The sequence below is a fragment of the Octopus bimaculoides genome, chromosome 14 (assembly GCF_001194135.2).
Source record: "Octopus bimaculoides isolate UCB-OBI-ISO-001 chromosome 14, ASM119413v2, whole genome shotgun sequence".
NCBI lineage: Eukaryota > Metazoa > Mollusca > Cephalopoda > Octopoda > Octopodidae > Octopus > Octopus bimaculoides.
Genome location: NC_068994.1, coordinates 23,276,130 through 23,286,866, shown reverse-complemented (window position 1 = coordinate 23,286,866; position 10,737 = coordinate 23,276,130). Strand labels below are relative to the sequence as shown.

The 10,737-nt window shown below is 34.7% G+C and overlaps 1 protein-coding gene across 1 annotated transcript in view; it reads left to right on the top strand.

Moving 5' to 3' along the window:
• Nucleotides 1-10,737, top strand: part of LOC106884025 (uncharacterized) — a 693,536-nt gene that overhangs the window by 475,613 nt on the left and 207,186 nt on the right. The window contains exon 2 of the mRNA XM_052972775.1: nucleotides 8,982-9,030. Coding sequence (XP_052828735.1) covers nucleotides 8,982-9,030 — 49 coding nt within the window. The remainder of the gene's footprint in view (nucleotides 1-8,981; nucleotides 9,031-10,737) is intronic.

The window sequence follows — 10,737 nt, the reverse complement described above, 5'->3', positions numbered from 1 at the left end:
ATTTTAGGGAGGTTACAAACAGCACCATACGCAGGTTGATACATTACAACTTCTTTATATAGATAGTTTGATAAATCATGCATGTAAGTAGGAGAGATTTATGCAAATGTACAGAGATGGAAATTAAGATACAAGAGACACATACTTACATGCATATAAGATGTACCTACGTACATACACCCACACATACATACATACATACATACATACATACATACATACATACATTACAGTAAAACAGGGAAGGATTTTACAGGCTTATGAATTTTCTCCTCTTAATCGGAAATTGTTAATACGTAATTTAGAAGATTTTCCGGAAATCTCATCGTCTGGAGAAACCGATAAAAACAAATACTGGCATGATATTGCTATTTATATTTTATATATATATACTCAGTAGCTTTTAAATATAATGGTAGAGTACAACGGAGAGCAAACTATACGAACAGAAAGTAGAGGTAGTATCGATATAATTGCCTATATGTCTTGATTTTTTGATCTTTGATTATAACGATTTTATTAGTGATAAGCTAAGATTACCAGTGAGTCGCCGTTAAAAAGAAATCTTTTGTGCCCACACCAGTTACTGTATGTGATTGATGGTTGGTGGTGGGCCAGTGCCAGACAAATATCTCTTCCCAATAGGAATCCGTTAAAGTGTGCAAGTACTTCTTCCTGGAGTGTAAGCATAATTTAATGACCTTTCCTAACTCTCTCTCTTTGAACCATGAGATGTCATACACACTTATATGTCTGTTTAGTAGCTTGGCGCTGAAAACCTCCATTTGTTTACTTCCACGTCCAACTGAGCTACATTAGAGTAGATTCTATTTCAGTTATCCTTTTTGTAATTTTACATACTTCTCTTTAATTCTACGTTTTCCAGATGATACTTCGCTCAACATAACAGACTTTCGGCATCTTACGATTAAGAAGTGTTCTGTGATTTTTAATTATTTATATCCCAATGCTTGACAATTATTCATTTTTAAGTATATATCGTCGACTTTTACATATTAAAAAAAAAAAAAGAAATCAATTTTCTCAACTTACATTTTTTGCTGCGGAATGGCACTAGGCAATCAGTCGAACGATCTCTTCCGTACCACATATCCAGCACTCCATTTACATTCTGCTTTCACTGATTAAGGACCATTTTGCACACTCAAATTGCCGTTATTTTATTGTTTTGGAGTTAAATATGACTGTCTAGGCTTGTGATTTCTCTACTTTCCACTTGTTCGATGTTGGTTAGAGCCTGCAATTGCAACAAGCTTTCCCTTCATCTCCCCAAGTGGAGTTCAATTTGTAGTAATAGTTATATTATGTCGGTGATCAATCGAACCGTACTATTGTAATTCGTTGTCACTTATTCTGGAGAGTGGAGTCTTTGAGTGATCATAGCCTATTCTTATGTCTTTTAAGGCTGGTTTGAATACCGTAGCGATGTTGCTGAGAAAGCTCTCGACTTTGTTTCTTGTTACTCGCTTGTCACAGATGTTGATTCTACCTGACAGTTTCAGCTTTGCTTCTCTATTGTTCAAAAATCCCCATTATACACCAAAGCGGTTCAATTGAACGGAAATACCATGTGAAAGACAATCTCATTGTTGTCAGTATATAAGGGGTTAAAAAAACAAAAAGGAAGAATTTTTGATTTTATATTTCTGAGAATTTCCATGTTTCCAGTAAATACTTACAACAAAGATTATCGCAGCAAAGACGGGACGAAAGAGACGTTGTAATTTGTCAGACATTAAATTACTCACTTAGTAAGATAAGGCGGTAGCTGTGTGTTCTATTATAGAACAGTATAATTCAATTCTAACAAAGCCCAAAACTGTCGTGCGAACATAACCGAACGCATGCAAACACACACACAGAGTAACAGACGGAACGCAATAGCGAAGCCCCAATGTTGGTCTCCTTCTCACCATCTGCCAGTGGAATTTGGTCTATTCACCAAGCTGCTTCTTTTTCTCCTACTATGCCCTCCAACCCTCACATATTTATGATTATCTCAAGACAAAAGTCGAAACTAAACATTTAATAATACCACACAGCAGTAGGAACAAATATGGCATCTCAAGACGATTACAATATCAGTGATTGTAGGAGCACTTGGCATAATAAAAAAAGTAACTGAAAATTATTTAAGAAGGATCTCTGGATTATCATCCATGCAGGAAGTGCAAAAGATTGTCTTAACTGGTACGTCACAGGTATTGAGAACAGCATTGTCGCCGTGAATTTTCTTTCCATTTTTGCTGCTTATTTTCTTTGTTTACTTCTATTTTTAATTTTTTTCCTTTTTCTCTCCGTATTTCTTCCCCCTTTTCTCTATCACATGACTTTGTAAATGAATAATCTGATGTGTTTATTTTAATGGCCTACAAATGTATACAGTCCGTTTCTCTGCCTTAAGTGTCAGGAAGACACTCGGCAAGAAAAGGAAACAGAATTGAAAGATGATAATGAAACTAATAATAATAATAATAATAATAATAATAATAATAATAATAATAATAATAATAACAATAATAATAATTAACGGAATCCATAACAAAACCAACCAAAAGAGGAAGACCAGCGGATAATCATAAATACTATAAAATTGTTGATTTATGAGTTACACACACACGCACACTGTTATGCAACACCTCTCTAAAAGCATACAAGAATAAACTCATACTGTAAATACCCAACAAAATTAACAAAACCCACAACATGTGCCATAGAAGGCCGATACCCGACAGAAGAACACAACCCACAAACAACACACAATATAAAAACTAATACAAAAGGAGACTCAAACCAAGCCCCTTAACAAAATGGACTCATACAATACATTACCCCCCACCACCACCACCACCACCACCACCACCAAAAGATGCACCACACACCACCCCGCCAGCACAAAAGTGCAACAATTGATGCAATAGAAAGTTGCTTGAAACTTTCAGATGTCGAAAAATAATTGTGGTGACGACGACGGTGACGAACGTTACCTTACCTCAGTTTATGAAAGACAGGAGTTTCCGAAGTAATTCTGGTTGTAACAGCGAAAATGAAGCTGGACCTTTAAAGGAAGACCTCTCGCTCAGCAGTGGATCAGTAAAGATACAGACTGACCACAGCTGTTATCCTAATACAGCATCAGCAGATAATAGAGCAAGGAGGAGGAAGTGAACCAGCGAAGGATGGTGATGCAATGCTATTTAGAAATTGAGCCCTAAAAGAAAGGGCTATAGAAAACGGATGTTAACACTTTGGGTAGAGAAGGGTATGTTTAATTTGACTGAACAGAGATTGGTTGATCAAGCTAATACTATTAGGAGAAGAAAGTGGATAACAGAATTGGAGGTAGAAGAGATCACAAGAGAACTAGAAAAGAAAGACCAGGAAAAAATAATAATAGCGCTACCAATAGGGAAGAGACAACTGGCATCAACGACTTAAGTGATTTAAGTGAGGAAGATCAGAAGATTTTTGATGAGTTGCAGAAAGTAATGAGCAAAAAAGTAAGAAAAACATTGCCAGAATTAAAAGGCACCAACAGAACGAAGCTGCTCGAAATGGCTAGGAAAGTAGATTCTGTTATCAGTAGGATAGATACTAAAAATATAGGAGACACTAATTTATTGATCTATGCAGGAGGGATAGTAGTCACCAGAAGATTAGATATCTCACAGGGAAAGATTACAAAAGAGAAAACGTGGAAAAGGATACTACAAAATAAAGTGAAGACTTTAAAACAAGATCTGAATAGAATAAAAGCCTGGAAAACAAACAAGTTAGGAAACACTAGCTGCAAATCTTCCCTCGTGAAAAGATACTTAGTCAAAGATAAAGGATTTGGGACAGTAATAGAAGAGTTGAAACAGCGTATCATAGCAGACAAGCTTTCCAGATATCAGAAAAGAATAAATCAATATCAACAGAGTAGATTATTTGAGACAGACCAAAAGAGATTTTATAACCAAATAATTAGTGGAGAACGAAGTACTGAAGATGAGAAACCTAATGCAGAAGGAGCTAGAAAGTTCTGGAGGAATATTTGGAGATGCAGTATGGTTAAAGAAGTGAGGGAAGAAGTAGTGAGTGAGAAACAACAAGATCTAAGATTAACTAGTGCATTAATGAGTAAAGTGTAAGGAAAAATGCCGAATTGGAAGGGCCCAGGACCAGATTTAGTTCAAGGGTACTGGCTAAAGAAATTCAGTAGTTTACATGGGAGGCTGAGGGAACAACTTCAGAATTGCCTTAATGGAGGAATAATATCATATTGGACGACTAGAGGCAGGGCAATACTCATTATGAAAAATAAGAGCATGGGTAATACAGCTAACAACTATAGACCAATCACTTGCTTACCATTAGTGTGGAAGATGTTAATAGGAATGCTTTCAGAAAGCATTTAAGAGCACCTTGACAACCAGAATTTACTACCAGAAGAATAGAAAGGTTGCAGGAAGAAGGCTAGAGGAAATCATGATCTATTATACACAGACAAAGCAGTTCTAAACGAAGTTAAAGCTAGAAAGGAAAATCTAACAATAGCATGGACAGATTATAGGAAAGCCTATGACATGATCCACACTCATGGATAAGTAAATGTTTGAGTATATTCAGTATAGTAGGCAACATGAGAGAATTAATTAACTGTAGCATGAAGAAATGGAAAGTAGATCTCTACTCGGTTGATACACTCTTAGAGAAAGTTAATATCAAAAGAGGAATTTTCCAGGGGGACTCGTTACCCACTTTAATTTTTGCCTTATGTTTGATTCCCCTCAGTTTAGTATTAAGAAAGGCAAAGGTAGGTTCAGAAATAGTAATGGAAAAATTAACCATTTGCTCTACATGGATCATCTGAAGCTTTTTAGTAAGAATGAAAAAGAGAGAAATTCCTTAATACAGACTGTAAGACTCTTCAGCAAAGATACAGGCATGGCATTTGGCATAAATTCTAAGACTGCAGCCACATAATTAAAAACTTTTCTGAAAATAAACTTTTTAAAAAAATCTGACCTTTATTTATTGATTGGAAATATTTTATAACAGTCTTCTAATTCTTCAACTATTTTAATATGAAGATGCAAATAAATCTCAACCACGTGCTAATCTCCTACCTACTGGGCCCACACTTGCCCCTCTCTTCAAACATAACTATGAAAAGCATATATTTTACCTTTACTTCTTTCGTGTTAAGTCACAGTATTCTCCACAGCGAAAGTAAATTATCTATTAATTTACTCTTCACGGATAGAGGGTCCTTAGGTGTTTAGAAGGTGTTGTTAGCTTTAGTTATAAACATGTACGTTGCCATATTATTAGTTTGACGTAGATAGCGAATAAACACACGTGAGTTGTGAAAGGATGATAGCGAAAAATTATTGATGATGGTTGCGGGAAATTCAAGAGTCTACACATAATTATGTCTGAATTAAAAGAAATTTCGGATTGTCAGTTGCCGAAAAATCGGTGGTGTACCCGCGTGTGTGTGTGTGTGTGTGTATTTATATATATGGGTGCGTGTGTGTATGAATGTGCATGTGTGCCTCTGTATTTAATCCTTTGATTTATATATCTATGTATAAGTTCTCATTCCCAAAACCTTCCTATATTCTTCTGACCTGCCGTTAACTACCTTCACATCTCAGCTGATAACCGTAATATTTTCATAACATAGCAATCAATATACGTATCGCTTAAAAGAGAGAAAATAATTGGAAATTGTTAACCCTTTCTATCATTTTACAGATGAATAACTCTAACACATGCGGGTATCACATCTATTCACGTGCGCATGCATTTACGTTAAACATAGATCAACATTTCGTAGTGCTGGACACAACAGATGGTAATTAAAAGAGGTGGTTATGGGAACCTTGCCAATACGCCAACGGCTTGCTCGCTATGTGATGCCTTTCGAACGATTGTTATAGTTTCTGTAAGCTATCAATCAATACATCTATTTACCAATCTAGCCATATATTCTTTACACTGGTTAGCGTATTTATTTCTTGTTTTCTGCAACCGATAGTTGGTCTTGAAAGCTAGCATTGATTCCAGACGATATCAAGACAAGAATCTATGCAACTAAAAAATTCATACTATTCAACTAAAACATTCATATTTATACGTATCCGGATTAATTTGCATATGACCAATTTTTTCTATGTTTATCTGTGTAAAAGACTCAAATAAATGGAAGACAAAAACATTATTATTTTTTTCTTGGGAGTTATCAACGAAACTCTTCTGTTACTTCTATTATTTATTAAGCACACTAAAATTTGTAGGTTCAACGAATCATTAACCCATGTTCCTAATTCACACGATTGCGTCTTTAAAATCACACCACATACACCCAAATGCTCTTTGTTGTACTACAAAGGTAGAACTTTTGAACACAGGTGAGTGTGGAAGATGCGTTGGTATTGTAAATACCACGAAGAAAATTCAAGATTAAAGGAACATCGAAACACCAAGCTTTCTTTGTAAACGACCTGCATCCTGGGCAAAAGGGAAAGCTCGCTTTATTTCAGGAGAGAAACATTATGTAACTGTCATTTGCACCTGATAGTGGAAGTTGAGCTCCTCACTTAACCAACAGTCAGCCGTTTTCACGTTTTCAAGTATAATTAGTATCAAAATCGTTCTGACAGTGGCCATCTCGTCTTTTCTTTTATAGATATAATTTACATTATCCAGAGTCTTGTCCCTTTTTAATGAAATAGAATCTGATAGGAAGATTTGACTGCAATTTCAAGCAATTTGTGCGACCGCGTAGAATTTCCCTCCTTGGTTCGCTTTATATATGGTTTTAGATTTTGGGACAATTTGAAAGGATTTTCATTAGGGGACAAAAAATAGACAGAGTCCTCCTAAATCTACAACTTTTATAGCAAAACCCCAAGTATTCACTAGAAAAAAATTTTTAAACGGTACCTTCAAGAATGTTATTTTTCCCCTTGCTCACAGAATATACTTTATATTAGTTACATATTCCTAGATATATGTTTGTGTGCTTGACTTGTGTCTATGTGAGAGCTTTTGAACGTGTGTAGGATTCGAGGAAATACCATTTAGAAACGTAGGATATTGCTGTCACAAAAGCTCCAATCAAATTCATTTTCACCCATTCTGCAACCTTGTGACCGTGAGCTTATTCATGCTTGTGTGCTTGCGTATGTGTGTGTGTGGGTGAGAGAGAGAGAGAGAGAGAGAGAGAGAGAGAGAGAGAGAGTTGGTGTATACGTAAGTGTTTTGTGTATTTTTTGTGTGTGCTTTTGTATCTATGGTAATGTGTTGTGGTTGTGTGACATTTAATTATTCTTTATTTACTTGACTGAAATTAATCTTATCTCAGTGAAAGGGTTGCATAACTACCAGACATCGACTGTTTGACTGATGTCTGTTATTGTCTGGTTTGTATGCTGAAATGTCAAACCACAGTGAAAAAAAGGTATACTCAAGATAAGACTGGCTTTATGCTTATGTTTATTTATTTATTGTTCTTAATTAAATATGCTTCTGAGATATTAACTTGCCATTCTTCAGCTTTATCATAACTGGTAACAACTGCAAACAAGCTTACCTTCTTCCATCAACACTTACAAGGTTACAATGACATCGCTGCTAATAAAAGATTGTCCTTATATATCTGTAAAGCTGACTTTTAGTGATAACCTCATTTTATCAACGTACTTTCAATGAACAGTGAAGAACAATCGTATAAAGTTTCATATAAATAAAAAAAATATTTAATTAATTCAAGCATAAAAATAAATTCAGCCATTAAAATAAAAAAAAATAATGTTGATGATTAACGAGTATCATTTTTGTGGAGTAGCAGAAGGCAACGACGAACGCATTTCGCCATTATGAAGGTTTTCAGTGGATGCGCAGCCTTTACCGAAACCTGCGAAAATGTTAGGAAGAAAATTGAGTATGCATACTGAATCTACATTTTGTGGCGTAGAATGCGGAGCATTATTGCCAAGATAAGCTAACATGCGATATCATCTGCAATATAAGTAGGCATCCATGTAGGTGAAAGCATATTCAAAGTTTGAAGCATTAAACAGCTGAAGTATATTACATGGAGCTGATATCTCATGCTAGTTTGTTTTAGCTACTGCCATATGAATTTGTTTCCTTTCGAGAATAGTTTGCATATGAAATCTGTTAGTGGAAGCCTCTAGTTGATCATTCGACTATCTAGAAATAGCAGTCAAGTCTCACTCAAATTACCTTATACTATCATTGGATAACTCTAAAATGACGGGTTGGCTTGAATGCCTTTATTATGCTCACTCAATACCGATTTGGGGCTTAAACAATACAAATTAAGTGGGTTAAATTCTAATGTCAAAAAGATGTTGCAACATTTTTAGTTTTAGCATAAAATAAAATATGTCAACATTTTTCAATCTTTGGTGCATGGCATGCTGAAAATTTATAGTATCTTACTATCTTTGTAATTATATCAACTGTACAATCAATAGAAGCCATGAAAATCAGAATTTAAACGCCATGAAATATCATATATGTTACCTAGTTATTTTCGTTGCATTTTTTAAATTTACCTTCAATACACTAAAACAAAAATATCGTCGAAGTCTCGTTGAAGCTAATTAGTAGACTCCTGTCTTAACTAAGTTAGTGTAGTTAGTTAAGGAATTGGTGTTTTCTAATTATACACGTGTGTGTGCGCGCGTGTATGTATGTGTGTGTGCGTGCGTGAGCGCATGTACTTCAGGTTTTAGACTTAATTTTTAATTTGAGTTTATTGAAGTACGGTCGATGATGACACAAATTTCAAGAAAATAACTAATTCGAAATCATTATACCAAGAAATTTTATATGAGTTGTAAGCCATAAATATTTCCTTTTACTTAATAACGTTCGCATTTTTCAACAACTTTCATCTAATAAATCATTTTCTTCAATCCTTTCTCCCTCTCTTCTTTCAGGAGTGCAAGTAATGAAGAAAATGAGCTTCTAAGTGCCGGTGCAATAAAAGTAGGTTGTTTATTTTAAATCTTCTATTGTGTGTGTGATATTTTCCTCTCAGATAATAGCTCATTATTGCAAATATATGTATTGCACATATTTAATGTAATATATTATTGTACTGAAACTTTTAAATGTATATTTTGTATGCTAATTTTTTTGTGTGAGTGCATTCAATAACCATATCAGTATTTTAAGTAAATATTTTTAGACCTTTATTCCACATCACATAAACAATTAGATACACTACCAGAGATAGCATTCGCAATGTTCAATCCTAGAAAGGGATTTCAGACTCTTCTCTAATATCGGCATAACATAAAATGAACCGAATCTTTTCGAGGTGTGTACAATTTGTATAATTAGCTACTTATTAGCTAAGACCAAAACCTTAACTGAAATAATGTACCACAAATGTTGTTATATATTTTAGGTTTACCTGTTGGGGTTACAGTTTTTTTTTCTTTTTTTGCGGGCTGGGGATATATATATATATATATATATATATATATATATATATATATATATATATATATGCACTTCAACCTTCGGGGAATTTCGACTCAGTGACTGCCGTTGATTCTTGCTTTTATCTGTATCGATAAGCGAAGATCAATCACTACTAGTGTCAGAAACTATCAGTATGACGCTAGCTGGTGTCACAAGAACCACCTGATCGATCAATGATATTTAGTATGCCTAAGGCATCCAGCATTTCTTTCATCTGTTTTAATCTATGAAAACTGTTTATACTGAATCACCTAGCGCCAGGCAACCTGTTATCCTACCTTTATCAGTCTCAAAGCATTTATTTTAGTTTTCTTCAAAACAGTTTTATTTTATTTCCAAATAATCTAATTCCATCTACTAAAAACTTTATTGAAAATTATCATTCGATAAGCTTAGGTGATGAAATTCTTGACTATAGAACTTCACTTCATTTCAAAAAAAAATTTTCTTCAAACATTTTAAGTATATTTTTATTAATTAATCTTGAAAGTACAGGAGGTGACAAAACAGTAACATACTAGACTGGAGAACTCCGGTATCTTATTCTATATACTTGACTTGAAACCTATCCGAGACCGAGCTTACTTTCATTTTTTTTTTTCCTGAGTCAATAAAATTAGTAACTTCGATTAATATGCTACTCCTCAAAATATGATCTCTACCTTATGTCAGGTAGAGATCATTATATACTCCTGGCGGTTTTTCGTTTTTCTGCGAAACCGAATTTTAATCCTTACATTTTCATAAGTGATGGCATTGTTGTTGTTGTTTACATTTTTACAAGTGTGGGGAGAACTACAAACATATTAGGTTACAACAGATTACCAATGTGTGTGTGTGTGTGTGTGTGTGTGTGTGTGTGTGTGTGTGTGTGTGTGTGTGTGTGTGTGTGTGTGTGTGTGTGTTTGGACTTACTACCATAAGGTTTTGCGTTCCATTTCTTAACTAGATGGCACGTTGTGTCTTTGAAGAAGACACATCACCATTACACGTTGCACCAGTCTACTCAATTAACTACTGGTGCAGCACTCTCTACTCCTCCAGTTGCCACATCGTCAATATTCTTCTCAAGGGTGGTGGGGCCAACAGGATGTCTATGCCTACTCGTGATTTGTAAGCACCAAAAACAGCGAAAACGTGATACAATCTACCAGACTATGCTCGATTGCAAGTGATAGCTACATAATATATATATATATATATATA